General features: G+C 43.4%; 2 protein-coding genes across 4 annotated transcripts in view; one reads left to right on the forward strand and one right to left on the reverse strand.

Moving 5' to 3' along the window:
- The first annotated feature begins 520 nt into the window (after positions 1-520).
- On the forward strand, positions 521-14,483 carry CCNB2 (cyclin B2). 2 transcript variants are annotated; one of them, XM_074599635.1, is made up of 9 exons: positions 521-639; positions 1,554-1,682; positions 1,767-1,889; positions 2,251-2,421; positions 2,496-2,654; positions 2,990-3,226; positions 4,118-4,258; positions 4,855-4,965; positions 14,140-14,483. In XM_074599635.1, exons 1-9 carry the CDS (start codon positions 613-615, stop codon positions 14,158-14,160), a joined length of 1,119 nt encoding a protein of 372 aa, XP_074455736.1. In that variant the 5' UTR covers positions 521-612; the 3' UTR covers positions 14,161-14,483. The 2 variants fall into 2 exon arrangements, with proteins under 2 accessions (XP_074455736.1, XP_074455735.1); XM_074599634.1 differs by lacking the exon at positions 14,140-14,483 and adding an exon at positions 5,301-5,585.
- MYO1E (myosin IE) overlaps positions 7,116-14,981 on the reverse strand; it is an 88,239-nt gene continuing 80,373 nt past the window's right edge. Inside the window, exons 26-29 of one of the 2 annotated variants that reach the window (XR_012588933.1) lie at positions 12,338-12,542; positions 9,309-9,514; positions 8,724-8,893; positions 7,116-8,190 (exon numbers count right to left, since the gene is read on the reverse strand). Coding sequence is in view for 1 of the 2 variants with exons in the window: in XM_074599633.1 (XP_074455734.1) it covers positions 8,114-8,190; positions 8,724-8,893; positions 12,338-12,542 (452 nt within the window). In the remaining variant the exon portion in view is untranslated. The remainder of the gene's footprint in view (positions 8,191-8,723; positions 8,894-9,308; positions 9,515-12,337; positions 12,543-14,981) is intronic. The other variant, XM_074599633.1, reaches the window with a different exon arrangement.

Genomic DNA, 14,981 nt, shown 5'->3' on the forward strand with positions numbered 1-14,981 from the left:
TAAACGCATAATGCCAGTTTGGAGAGACTGCAGAATAGTTGTAACCAGACTTTTCTGTCAGTTTAGGCAGCTCCTGTGGAGTTGAAGCTCCTGAATCTCAGGGCTAAACTGCCTCGTTAGCTCGTTGCTGGGTGACTGACTGACGGCCCTCCCCCAACTCCTGTGTGCAGTTTAGAACCAAAGCCACCAGACGCGCCCCTTGGGCCGGGTGCCCTTGGTGAGAAGTGCCGGCGCCAGACGGCTTTTAACTACCCAAACTTTCCCCAGCCGGTGTTTTTCGCGATAGGCGGCACGGCTGGATGTGCTTTTCAAGGTAAAACCTCCTGTTTTGCGGCCTTGGGTTGGCCTCACCCTGCGGGGAGGCACCTGCGCGGCCGCCCCCCGGCAAGGCCCGATTGCCGGAAGTTGTTCGAATCGTTTCCTGTTCGGGCGGGGCCTGAGGCGGTGGACCAATCGAGGACGTGCATCGTACGAAGCTGACCAATAGGAGAGCGGGAGAGCGTTTAAAGGGAGGCGCGGCGGCGCGGAGCTGCGGTTAGTGCCTTGGCTGGAGACCGGAGCCGGGTCTGTGAGGAGCGGTGCGAGCGGCCGCCCCCCCTCACCGCCGCCCCCATGGCGATGCTGCTGCCGCGCCGCGCCGTGAGTACTGCGGGGGACGGGAGGGGCCGGGGGGGGACAGAAAGAGGGGGCGAGCTGCCCGCAGGCCCCGGCGCTCTTTCCCCTCAGGCGCCTGGACGCTGTGGCCGCGGCGCGAACGGGCCGGCGAGGGCTCTGCGCGGCGCGGAGGGCGCGGACCTGGCCGGGAGCCCCCTGTGCTTCGGTGGCCGGAGCGGAGTGGGAGGAGAGAGGGGCCTGAAGGCGAGGCGGGCCGAGCCGTGCGGTGGGGATGGGGAGGGGTTGGGGGGCGCGGGCGCCTCGCCTGAGCCGCTCTCGGCTCCCAGCTGGCCTTGGCCGCCCGCTCCCCGCCCTCGGGTGCGGGGCGGGGGTGTGGGAGGAAGGGAGAAACCCGAGGCTACTTAACGGGAAGGCGCAGGAGTGGAATACAGGAGCCTCTTTTCTATCGTGTAACGGTTTAAACTAAGCTCCACGAGAAATGCTTGAAACTTGATGATTTCTTTGCTGTGTGTAACAAAAGGTGTTCATTTTTGTATGCTTAAAATAACTTTTTTACTTACGTGGTATGCGCGTGACAAAGAAATTGCTTTCTTCATCTTGATGGGAATACTGCTGTAGTTACAAAGTGTGTAAATACAATAAGTAGCTAAGTAGCAAGTAAGCACTCTCACGTTAAAAAGTGAGGAAGAACCGAGTTGCGGTGCATTGCTCTAATCCTCCATCACAGTTTCAGAGTACAGTACTGTCTGAAACCCATACAGAGGAGACTGCTTCCTCTGAGCATGTGTGAACAGGTCAGAAATAAAAACAGGTTGAGTAATGGATAGCGTGTACAGAGCTACACCAGTACAGTGGTGGTAAGCATATAATGGAGTTAGGCATCTGAAAATTAAATAAAGTTGGTCTGGGGTTCTTAAACTGCGAATTTATTGTTTTAGGTCACTAGAGGGATGGAGAATGCTGGGACTGAACTTAAAAGTAAAGCCAAAACTCGCCCTACTGGCAAAAGGGCTGCTTTGGAAGAAATTGGAAATAAAGTTGCAACAAGAGGAACGTATATAGCTAAGGTAAAGGAATGTTTGAAAGTCATCTGTAAGGAAAAGGTAGATTACTAGCTTTGTACTGATAGATAGTAATTGTTTTTGATACAGAAAACAGAATGCTCCGAAACATCCATCAAGCCTACGAAAGGGCCTAGTAAGACAAGTGTAACTCTACTGCCTAAACCTCCAGCTGCTGTGAATCAGACGTCCAAAGAAACCGGCGTTCCAAAGGTAGGAACTTAGAGCTCTAACTTCAGAATAGTTGATCTGTAGATCTGTTTCCCTTCCCTGCTGAAGAAGCAAAGCCTCTGTACTGAGGTTTTGGTTTAGTGCATGTTTAAAGGCTAATGTTAAAGTGGCAGAACTAGCTGTTGAGGTAGGGGATGAAGTTTATGCTTTAGCTGGCAATTACTAGAAGGTCTTCTGATTCTGTCTGTACAGCATCTTGGTGAAGGCTTGTCACACTAGAATGTAAGCTCAGTTTCAACTTCTTTTATCTTAAGAAATATTATTAGTAACTGGAAAACTCTGGAAATGAAGGAACACTGCAGCTTTAACAATAAATATGTAAGCACTATGATCTGTTTTTTAGGTTCCATCTCCTGTCCCTATGGATGTATGCATGCAAGAGAAGGACTTGTGCCAAGCCTTCTCTGATGTGTTGCTCAACAACGTAGAAGACATCGATGCTGAGGACTGGGGGAATCCCCAGCTGTGTAGTGACTATGTGAAGGATATCTATCTGTACCTGAGGGAGCTTGAGGTATGACATACTGAGCCTGCGCTTCTGCAGTAGAGTGGTGATTCTTGTTGCTCACACAGCTCTTTCTCCAACAGGTGCAGCAATCGATCCGCCCGCATTACCTTGACGGAAAGACGCTCAATGGGTGTATGCGTGCACTTTTGGTTGACTGGCTTGTCCAGGTCCACTCAAGACTCAACCTTTTGCAGGAGACACTGTATATGTGTGTTGCAGTTCTAGATCGCTTCTTACAAGTAAGTGAGATGTTATTCAGCTCGTGTTTGGAATAGGAGACTTGTTCAATTACTGTATTTTTAAAGGAGTTTAAGATTTATCTTTTCTTTATAAATATAAGAACCTACGAAATCCACTCTTTATGTAAGAGCTCTGTATAATGTAGCGTTAACTCTGAGGCGGCGGACCTCCTTGAGCCTGTCATTATAGGGGCACTTTTGACTCAAAGCAGAAAATCTCATTTACATTATAAGAATGAGCACTGTCATACTGGTATTTTAAACTGATAAATTAGAATCTGGTTTACCTAGAGTTTGACATTTTGGGGTCTGCTTTTTAAATTCCTATATTGCAGAGTCATCCAGTACCTCGTAAGACCCTTCAGCTGGTGGGTGTAACAGCAATGTTTCTAGCTTCAAAATACGAAGAGTTGATGTCTCCGTGCATAGAAGACTTTGTTTACATTACTGACAACGCCTACACCAGTGATGAAGTTAGAGAAATGGAGGTTATGATTCTTAAAGAGTTAAACTTTAGTTTGGGACGACCTCTTCCACTTCACTTTTTAAGAAGAGCATCAAAAGCTGGGGAGGTGAGTACTTGTCCTTGTCGTAGAATGTCCCCATATGTGTAAAGTCTTACCAGGATCACTTCTGGCATTTTTATCATGTGATCTCACTTGCTTTCTGGTTACACGCTGGATCGAGAAACACTCAGCTACGAAACTCCACCGTGTGGAGTAACAGGGCAACATCACTGTGGCAGCCAGTAGCGGTTCATGTTTGTATTCACCGGGGCCCATGTTCAGTCTCAGTGGCAGTAATTGTACTGTTAGAGTAAATTAAACATAACTGGAGCAGAACCCTTGTTTTTAGAGTAACCTCTTGTCTGGTGATCAGGGTATTCCCTAGTAAAAGGGAAGCAGTGTTGCAGTTCTTCGTATTTTTTGGAATATTTGCGTATTTGCAAATGTCGTATTTTTGAAGAATCAAAAGATAAGCTTTCTTTTTGACCTGACCCTTTTTTCCCACCTCAGTAGTTACACTCGAGTGAACCTGCCCACACTTGAAGTGGGCTTCATTTGCCTAGGCAGACCACTGGTAACTCTTGAAGTTACTGCTGACTGCTTTAATAAGCATCCTCTTAAGTCACTTTATGCTCTCCCCGCCTCCGCCCTCCTTAGTGTATTACAGAGGGAGCACTTGTATCCCTACTTGGGCACAGCAGTGCCTGATACTGCAGTTTTCTGTTAAAAATCCCTCACTTGACTTTGTGTCTAAGTTCTGAATGACTGCCAGGCTAAACTGGTTTGGACTCTGGTCTCGATTTTGAGGTGAGTGCCTGTTAGAGAGTATGGTCCCTAGACCTCAATATTTTGTTGACTATTTTTGTTTTGTCAGATAATGAATACTATAAACAATCCTGAATTATTATGAAAAGGTGAAGTGAAACTTTGTGGACTAACAAGCTCTCTGTCTGACAGGCTGATGTTAAGCAACATACACTAGCAAAATATTTCATGGAGCTGACGCTGATAGACTATGACATGGTTCACCATCGTCCTTCAGAGATTGCAGCTGCTGCATTATGCTTGTCACAAAAGGTTCTGGGACACGACAAATGGGTAAGGATTTTAATCAAACTTGTTGTTAAGGCGTTTTTTTCCTTCTGTTGATTGAATTGAACCATTAACTGCTTGAGAAAAATTGCGTTTACATCAATAATAGTGCTGGTGATCAAATGAGAGTTGGCCAGCCTGATGCATAGCTGCAGGTAGAAAAAGGAATATACCACTAAAAACTTTACTATCTTTTTCAATGTGAACGCTGTGGTATGAAAGGATTTTTCTCTTGAAAGTATTTACAGAACTGTAAATAAAGGTAGATTTTCATAAGTCTTGCAGTAGAACATAATCTACGCAGTAGATTAACGGAATCGTGATCCATGAATAGTGAACTGTAATTCAGCTAGTCGTTACTCTTGGAAGGGTCGCTGCTCTTACCCTCTGCAGCATAGAAATGTGGTTCTTGGCATTGTTGTGTCCAGACTTCACTGTGCACCAGCCGTTACTCCGGATCTGTCGGCTAAACTGACGGTACTACGGTTCCTGGCACTCAAGGCTAGAGCATGAAGCTTCAGGCATTTGCTGCCTGGAGTGACTGTGCGTGGAGCAGCAATCCCCGCTTCATAAATCTCAGCTTTCTTACCATTACGCTGCAGGGTCCAAAGCAGCAGTACTACACTGGGTATACGGAAGAGAGTCTTGTGACAACTATGAAACATATGGCCAAGAATGTGGTCAAAGTAAATAAGAAGCTAACCAAATACACTGTAAGTATAACTATTTAAATCTTCTTTTGTTTTTTTACAAATGCCTTTGCTGTATATTGTGGCTCCTTAGGTAAGTAAGTGAGTGGTCTGTATGTTAGAGCGTATGCTATTCTAATAAACAGGCTCGTGAGAGGATGTTTTATTACTACTAATTTCAAAACATTTTAGGCAAACTGTGCTCTTGCTGCTTTGCAAGCTGGTTCACTTCTAACCTTGTTTGTTTGTTTACTTGTCTTCCAAGCAGGCAGGCTAATTAACCCAAAATTATCTGCCTGAACTTCAATACTGTATGTGTAAGTAAGTTTTTTTGTAATGCTGTTCCTCTACCTTTGCAGTCTGTAAAGAGCAAGTATGCAGCTTCTGCACTACTGAAAATCAGCACAATCCCTCAACTGAGCGGCGACATCATCAGGGACCTGGCTTTGTCACTCTTACATTAATCCCAGGCAGCGGCATCCTGCTGGCATGTGCACTTTTGCCTTCTAAGGCAAAACTACTGCTCTTTGTACATAGCGTTCCCGCCTTACTACAGCCATTTTGGACTCAGTTGGAAGGTGAAATTTTAAACTTGATTTGTAAAACAACTCTCTACCTAGAAATAAAGCTCCTCTCTTTCTTTTAAAAAAACAAAACAAAACAGTACTGTGACTCTTTGAGGCGTACCTAGACGTCTGCAAGCTAATGTCCAAGCAGGGCATTTGACAAAATAGCTGATTCATACAACGTGCAGTTAGATGTGGATACTTATTAGTGGTTGTGGCCAATAAGATTCTCCAGCCTTTATAGTGGATTATATTTAGTAACTTACTTTACTTTCACTCTTAAGGTAAGAAAGCGCAGGCAGGCATTTCATCTTTTCTTTATACCATAAAGGATACTAAATACGTACTTTATTTCAGTGCCTTACCCCAAAGAAGTAGTCAGGGATTTCACTTTCTGTAGTTTGTTGCCTTCAGGTTTAAGGAAAGAAGCGTGCTGGCTGTAAGACTTATTAGCCTTGTACATCTTTGTGTTTAGGTGAACATGAGACAATGCAGTCTCTGTCTTTGTGTACCTGAACTAAGGGAGCCAAGGTAGGACGATTCTGAGGCTCCTGTGACGCAAACCACTGTGTGCAGGGGCTGTAGGTGTGAAACTGTAGGGGAAGAGACCTTTTGAACCAGCTAAGTTCTTAAAACCTGCTCCACTTTGTGGACAAAAAAAACCCAACAAACCTAGCTTTCCATTGCTGTTCCTGTTCACTCACCAACCCCCCCCCCCCCTTCTTCTTTTTTTTCCTTTTCTATTTTTTCCTCTCCAGTAAATCTCTGTACCTGGGAGAACACACTCAAACCCACCATAAGTAGATTCTTCCATATCACTTAACATTTTGCTTTCCTTTGTCGTTGTTTCTAATGACCATTGGTATCTGTATGCTCAAAGAACACAAGCATGTAAGTAATGCAGCTTTTCTGCCTCAGTAGCTTATTTAAGCCCATTTGTTAACTCAGTCCTATACAAGTACTACTAAGTTACAGACCCTTAGGTACCTTCTGCGTTGTACTGACCTCATTGCCTCGCTTCTCCCAGTGTCTCCTGACCAGGAGTGTGCAGGCCCTGAGCTAGAAGGCAAGAAGCCAATTCTACAAAAGCAGCCTGGACCTCAGTGCTCCCCCTGTGGGAAGGACGTTGAAGCTACTGGGTTTTTATCTTCTCGAGCAGACTTTTCTCTCCCACAGGACAAGTAAGCCTAGCAGTGCAAATGGTCTTCTGAAAACCATGCTTGATCCATGCTGTGTATGTGATTTCCCTTGGACTGAGGCTTCCAGAAACAGCTTCTACAGTCAGTCATCCCTTAATGGAGATGGAGTTTAAGTGTGCCTAAATTAGGCTTAGGCAATGGCTTAGGAGGGGAAGGGATTCAAGACTTTCAGCTGTATCTTAAAGCTTTTGCAACTTCTTAATCTCAACAAATGCAGGTTATTTAACTGTTCTTAATGAAGAAAAAAATGTAATGCACAGCAGTTCATCTGGGCACAGTGAAAATGGTTTGGCTTTGAGCAAAGGAAGGGGATTTTTTTTCTTTAGAAAAGAGTGCAGTAAAACCCAACAGACATTGTTGAGAAGGGATCTGTTTGTATACGTAACAAACCACACAGAAAACAGATGTGTTCAGCTAACTACTGCTTGTGGTTTATTTTATGGAGGTTCAGAAGGCAAAGCATGAATGCTGATAACTGTAGGGCAAGCAACGGCTGCTCTGGTGTGGGAGGCGATCAGACTTAAGCAATAACGCTTTTGCCATTTAAAAGGAGTAGTGCATATCTGTAAGTACCTGGCATAAAAATTCTAGTAGAACTACTTCATGAATAAGAACAGTGGAATACTACATTATACATTCATACATGTTTCTATCATACTCAGTTTTTATATACAGTATATGATCTGTTTCTATAAATGTACAGCTCTGCATAAAGACACTTCTTATAACAGGTAGCACACTAAAGATAAATCCAACATGGGCCAGCCATATTATAATATAAATCTCGAAGAAGGCGACTTTGTTTAGCATACAGTACAACGTGGCTTTTCTGTTTCAACTTCTTACAGTGCCTGTTGGAGTCCCTAAACACATCAGCAAACACAAACCAGTTCCATTACAACTCTGTACAGAATTAAATATACCATCACGGTAGGTTTTTAGATGGTAATATCCCAAATGAGCCTAAATCTTTTTGGACGTGTAGCAGCATACTTAACATGTTCCCCAGAATGAGCTGCATTAGAGGAAATGTGCACTTAACGTTATCTTCAGTAGATAATTTAAAAGGTTACTGATATTCAGCTGAAGGCACTTATTAAATACACCCTTTTCAAAGTCCCCGGCCCCAGACTGCAAAGCACCTTTCTGTTTCAGGAAGATGGTAGGTTTGAGCATTCTTCACTTACTAGGTGTTAAAACCAGGTTTTAAATATAATAAATAATTGGTCAGTGTATCCGTTGGTGTATGCTTCTGAGACAAAAGATCAAAGTCTGTGCTGTGGGTAATTTTCTTCCTTCTCATACATAACTCTACTGAAGATACTGCTGAGAATGGCAGCTCTCAGAAGAACAGTGTCCTGAAGGCAAGGGAAAACATCTTCAACCCAATTTTTGTCTGATAGTCTTTTATATCTTGGTGACGTAATTGTTGGGAAACAGCCCTTGTTTCCCTCGTAGTCTTCCTGTCCACCAGCCAGAAGGATCTATGACAAAGAAAGCAAAGTCATGAGGTTCTATAATAACCCTTTTGGTATATTTTTGAGGCAGCCTTGCAAAGCTGTTCCGCCCTGTGAAAGCTGCCCTGTGAAGGACTGAGGAGAAATGATGTGGAGAACCTGAGCTTGCTGCTCTTGTGGCCACATCACTCTGGCCTTATGAGGCTGCTTTGGAGACACAGAGAGTTGGAACTGCCGTATTACTTTTTGGTTCTCATGCTGTAGCTGTGGTTTAGGGTAATTTTCAGCCAGAGCCTTTGATAGAATTACTCTCCTAATGACATTTACACATCTGCAGTGACGCATATGTCATTGATCTGTCTCTGACATGCTTTCAAGTGAACAGGTTTGATTGGTGTGGGTGCAGACACTTATCTGCTCCTAGAATGATCATAGAAATTTGCAAGCCTAATGAGGGAAGATAGCGGTGGGGTGGCTGAAAAATGGCATGTCTTAATTACTTATGACAGCGTACGTTCAAGATTAGTACTTAAATAACAAAACCTTTGCTCTCTACATACCTTCTTTAATTATATCAATCACATCGTTGGCATTAAAGCTGAGTTCATCTGTGTCCTGAGCATCGTATGCATACAGTGCCCTGCACTGCGGTACCTGAGGCTTAGGTTTGGGCTGTGGTTTAGGCCTTCCTCCGGCTGGTGGGGGTCGGTTTGTTGTCTGCCTGCGAACACTAACGGGAGAAAAAATATTAATGTGCTTTAATGCTTATGACTCAAACCTAAGCTTTATCAACCCCTCTGTCCTAATGAATTGATTCTGAAGAATGTCACAGAACAAGGGAATAAGGATTCTCTTTAATTGTCACAACAGTTAAAGATGGCAAGGTAAGACTTCCCCCGGAAAGGGACAGAGTTGTCATTTCTTTCTTACTGCAATGGATGAACAGGTACTTCACACAGCACTTCAAATGCACAGGAGAAGACACTTAGTGCTCAGGCTGGAACGTAAACAAATGTGCACATGCAGTTCATGCATATCTTGGCATCTACGCAGCTTAGCCTGTCTCTCCCCGTGCCCCAACTTCAGCAGGGATTTAGTTTCCAGTATTAAAAAACAAAGTTCTAGCTCACAGGGTTCTACTTTACCATTCGTGTGACTAAGCTGTAAGAGAGACTGCATCTCTTTTAAGTTGCCTCAGATTCCGGGGCCGTCTATGGACTTGTTCTGTTCTAGTCAACTCTGAAGCAGCAGGGGAGATGCTGCACAGACTCTTTGTCACAGCTGTGACCACTCCAAAGATTAGGAAGGGGAAAGAGGGAAGAAATTCTGCCAGCTCATCAGCTAATAAAGGCTGGAAGAGAGAAGAGGTATTAGATGTCAGGTCAAAATAAATAATAAATAAATGTACTGAATGACTAAAAATGTTGCAGTGATGTGGAGGAGACTGAACTGTGATCATGTCATGTAATGCCATGAGAACATTACACAGCTCTTGCAGAAAAGGTTCATAGTTACTTACATGGAGTCCTAGATTTAATTTTTGTCAATACGTCTCTGTCTAGTTCTAAGTTTGCGCAGTGAACTGCACCAGAACACGAGATTTGAAGTAGGGATTAACAGCATTTCTGGGTTAGCAGCATTTCAGTTCTAAATTTATCTACCGGGAGAGAGGATTGTCTCCTGTTGTTCAGCATGTATTGACTTTGCTTGGGACAGGGTATGTGGTGAAACCGAGACCTCGGTATGGAAATAAAAGAATTCAGAGCAAGCCTTAGAAAAGTAGCTCAGCTTTTCTGCAACCCCAGTAGAACAAGAATATCTTAGATGAGATGATTTGCTGGTGAGAGCATGGTGGGTTTGACAAACTCAGGCTTGTATTGGATTGTTAGAGATAGCTAGAAATTAAAGTTGTGCACCACCAGTGCATCCTTCTCAGCAGCTTGGCTAAAAATAAACCTAATTCTAACTGTTAAAAGTTTTATCTATAATGGCTGTGGTTTTGAAATACTAAATTCACACCTTGTCTAGCTCACTCCTTGTGTACAGGGAACAGTAGAGCTTTTCCTTTTGAAAAAGAACAGTCACAGAGAAAAACTTACATGCAACCCACTGCCGAATACGGTAATAATGGGTTTTAGTACGCTAATAAAGGAGCTCATAATGCTTGGGAAGACAGTCTTGCAAATGTCACTTTTGTGTGAGCACTGCCTTTGGTCTGTTACTGCTGTAAAACTCCTCTGGGATGCTTGTTTTTCGTAGTGGTGAATGGATTGGAGCAGGTTGAGGTCAGCAATCCTGGGAAGGGACTCACCAGGGAGAACAAGCAGAACCCCGTGTGCCGGCAGGGCAAGTGTAGGACCAGGGCCATGATGGCCAGCTCATGTGGTTTGGGGTTTTTGCCCCACCAAGGAAACTGTCCTCAATTTGTCTGTGCAACAGCTGTTCACAGAAATTGTGCTCACAAAGGGACATTACCACCAGTGGTGCAATGCTCTCTTCTGCTTGGAAACTTGGGTTATAAAATAGGCCCAGAAACGCCTACTGAAATCTGCCTCAGCAATGGTCTGTGCTGGCAGGGACAGGAACTGTGCTGTATGAATATTATGGTGATTACAGATTGACTGTGTGCTCAGAGTATGGTATTATTAACATTAAACAAAGCATTGAATACGCTGAGTCAAAATGCTCCCGTGCCTAGACTAGCCCTGCACTTTCTGAAATCACAGATGTAAATCAAATTACTACCTACTCATTTCAATGCCTACCTGAAATTATCCTCGTTGGGCTGCACTCTACTCCTCAATGGCTGGGCACTTCCCACCATTTCTGACCAAAATACTAGTTTACACTTTAGGAAACACAATTCAGTGAACTTGCAGGGTGTACCAGAAAGGCTGGAACTCCTACATCGTAATGTTCAGGTCTAAGAAATGACTTTGCCAGGCCCTTTTTAGATGTTCCCTTACCTTACACAGCCGCATCCTTATTGCTACTGCGTGTGCCTACAGCTGCGTATGCATTGAAAGAAAAAAACCAAACCACACCAAAACCAAAAGAACAAAACAAACCAAGCAACCCTCGCTCCCCAACATCCTCTTCCCTCCCTGCCTCTTTCCTCAGAAGCATAAGCTCTGTTACTAAGTGCTCTTTTGTCTTACTTTTTGGCTTCCTATAGAGAAGCTGGACTTCCACAAAACCCCTCCAGAGGGGAGCGATGGATGCCTGTTCCTGGCCTGTTCGGTGGCAATTACTGCTGTGGCTGGCTTGGGGGGGGTGTGGTGGAGAATTTCTACCACTCTTAAGCATACAGAGTTACCAGTGAAAATCGGCAGACAGTGAAGACATCATTCTAATACATTGTGTTTTGTTGTTTGGTTTTTTTCTTCCTTTGGAATATATTTGTCACAATTGCTATTTAAAATGGTAACTAAGTAATAGAACCCTTAACATGTGCTGATCATCCTTGTAAACTCATCAGACTGAAACAGATGAGGTTGTCAGTGTGTACCCATAGCATTAGGAACTGTGGTATGGTGCAACTGATCTTTTTAATCCAACGTGATAGTTCCTATCTCGTTGTGTACTTGGTAGAGGCAAGGCACACGGCAGTCACAGGTGTCTGATGGAAACCACAATGGCTTTATCCTATGGCCTATGGGGTTGTTACAGGAACTGTAGTCTCAAGACAAAGTAGAAGTCTAATACTAGCAAACAATGATGCTGAAATAATCTTGTATGCCACGCTGCCAAGCTTTCCTCCTAAAAAGCAGTACAAGTCTGGTATCTGAGTCAGGAGTCACAGCTGAAACAAAAGGGACTATCAGCCAGCGTTTCTGGGCATGACAGCTGCCGTGAAATACCATCTACTCTCTGTGATCTGCAAATAAGAAGGCAAAGACGGCCTAGTTAAACTCCACCAACTGTCTTAATGTCCTTAAGTAAAAGGTACCATGCAAATTTAAGATATTAAAATAGAACTGGTTCTCCTTCATTCTTAAAGGCCTATGATGTGTTTTGAAATCCTACGGAAAATGATACCTTTGACTACAGTGCATTAGCACAATGTGGTCATCTATGTACGCAGTATAAGTTTATCAGTCATGAACAGTTTGAGCGTGTGAAGCTATTTACAAAAATCAACACTTTTTTTTCAGATTTAATGTAAAAATCTTACCCGGCTGCTCCTTGGTCAGGTACTTTCAGGAAATCCAAGCTTTCTGGTTGCTGTGAAATCTTGCCTGATCCTCCTGACAGTTGCCGTGGTAAAGTTGGTCGTGTCATATTTGTATACAGGTTTTTCTGAGTAGCCCATTGATTTCCTGGGCCATGGGGAAGTGGTACAAACCCTGGGGGATTGATTACTCCATTTTGTTGCTGACCTAGAAGTAAATAAAGCGTGAACGCATCCAGTCTAAACGACAGCTCAATAAAGCTAACCCTTTCCTTGTGCTGATGGCTCAGCTGTCAGATTCAGCTGTCAGCGAGACTCAGCTACCAAGGAACTTGAAAACAAAACAATGTTGAAATCTTAAAAGTTTGATTTATATACAGTTTCAGGTCTGCTGGCAATCTATTTTGGGTTCATGCCTTCATGGACGCGTGCTCGAGTTTAAGCCACGTGCCTCAAATGTTACAAGCAACCAAAAAGATTAGCTCTCAGCTGAATTCAACCTTACTAATGTTAGCTGGCATGTAACCACCACACCTCCAGTTAAAACACCACACAAGATTTCATCCAGAGAAGGGTTGATGTAGAGCTATCTGGAATTGCCAGGTGTCTGCCTCTCTTTTAAAGTTCAAACTCCATACAACTCCCTGAATAACTGGGTAGACTGTTTTTTTAAGTTGCTATAAATACTTTTCTATTTTAACAAGCAAGGGTGTTTTTTGGTGGATTTTTGGGTTTTGTTTTGTTTTTTAAAAAAAAGCCTTGCTGCTACTTCGATAGCTCAAAAGGATTTTGAATTTTCTAGGTGACAAGAAGGGTAAGTGAATGCCTTTAAGTAATTATGCCTCTAACTTGAATTTAAAACAAGCCCGTCCACGTCTGAGTTACTTGGAGGGTCTAAGGAGCTCAATTCTGCATGCTTTACACTCCTGAAACCCCCACTGAATAAAACGGGAGCTACGCTTATATTAAGAATCAGATTGGCTAATGGTATGGGTGATCCTCTCCTTTTCCCTTGTGATTACGCCTGTTGAAAATGAGCAGAATGAATAGCTGTGCAGAGAGAATTCATCATCAGGACTCTTGGAAAAACCTTACTGCATCCAATAGCTTCTCTTCCCTTCTGATAGTCTCTTGCTACTGTGGCAGAGCTCAAGTCATCATAAACTTAAGTGTAAAACTCACTTTGGGACCCAAGCTAGTATGGTACATACATTAGGGTTATATAAAGAAAGGTTTTGTTTATTTTGAACATATACATCACAGTCTGTTCAGCTACTGGACCATTAATTTCAAAATACATTTCACATGATCAAGGATTGTGGCCCACAGTGTTACTTCCCCACATTGGGAGAGCAGGATGGAGAGAACTGTTTGTGACTTTCAAGGAAGAATGTACCCAAATGATGCAATTGCCGCCGACTCCTTGAAAGTCTGGGCAATCTAACTGGAACTCTTTTGTAACAGCTGTCTTCAATCTTATTTTTCCAGCTATAATTGGCTACATTACAAAAGAGTTTGAACCAAAACCAAAACAAAACAAACTCCAAAACATGTTACGGTAATTGGTTTGAGTTCTGTATTAAAGACTTCTTCTCACCTTTTAAACATGATACCCTAATGCATAAGGGTCAACACAGCACTTAACTTCAGTAGTTACACTTGTTCTGCCAGGACACTACCGCGTGGTTTCACTGGTCCATGAACATCTAGTTCAACTCCACAGTCGAACACGTGGGAAACGGTGGGTCAATGGAATATTGTTCTCTCCTTGGACTGCACAGACTAAATTAATTTTTCCTCTCTAGGGCAGAGATGAAACCCCCTGATGACATCAATGCCATGTAGCCCATTAGCTCAATGTCTTGCTGCACACAGAGGCAGGCTCTTCTAATTAGGGCTCCCTGTTGACATGTCTGGCCAGGAGCTGCCATAAGCTGTTACAGAAGGCCACGCTGCAGGTATGGGCACCCACTGCTGCCTTGGACTTGTGTGCACAGCTACATCCAAACTACCTTACCAAGGTTTGGTAAGTTTGGGCTTGGTCTGCAGGCACAAGGCTTCTTCAGCCAATGGTTTTGTCTTTTTCATGTAACTATGAAACTGCTGAAAGAGTTTTTGAAAATATTAAAACAGACTTTCCTTGCTTTAAGTCATCCTGTATGAATATTTACTCTGTGTTTGCAGACAGGTTAACTCCTTTAACTACAGTAATCTCCCACTGTCCTATAAGCAGTTCTTGCAGATCATGCAGTCTTAATTCGACTCATACGGCTATGAGGTTTTACTAGGATTGGGAACTGTCTAGTTAATTCTGTGACCAAGACTGGCTGCACACCCAATTTACACCGTTAGCATTGTGCTTCTCAATAAACAGCAGCGGACTGAAAGAGAACCCTTTGTTAAAAAGAAGTACTCTGGGAGTATAAGTAAAAGAAAAACACTTGGGAACTGCTGGGTCAATGGACTATTGTTCTTCCCTCTGAGTTCACAGGCTAAATTAATCGTATCTCTCAAGAGCAGAAGTGAAACACCCTGATGACATCAATCCCACGCAGACAAAGCCATGCTGCTTACTGGCACTGCTGATACGTCTCAACATTCAGCACCCACAAGAGTTGTTACCTAACAGGGCAGGACAATGAGACAT

Source organism: Larus michahellis, chromosome 9 (assembly GCF_964199755.1).
Source record: "Larus michahellis chromosome 9, bLarMic1.1, whole genome shotgun sequence".
Lineage (NCBI taxonomy): Eukaryota > Metazoa > Chordata > Aves > Charadriiformes > Laridae > Larus > Larus michahellis.

Coding starts and splice junctions, on each gene's coding strand:
- CCNB2 (XM_074599634.1), top strand. CDS start 613: ATGGCGATGCTGCTGCCGCGCCGCGCC. Junction 2,422..2,495: donor TGTACCTGAGGGAGCTTGAG/GTATGACATACT, acceptor TTTCTCCAACAG/GTGCAGCAATCGATCCGCCC. Junction 2,655..2,989: donor TTCTAGATCGCTTCTTACAA/GTAAGTGAGATG, acceptor CCTATATTGCAG/AGTCATCCAGTACCTCGTAA.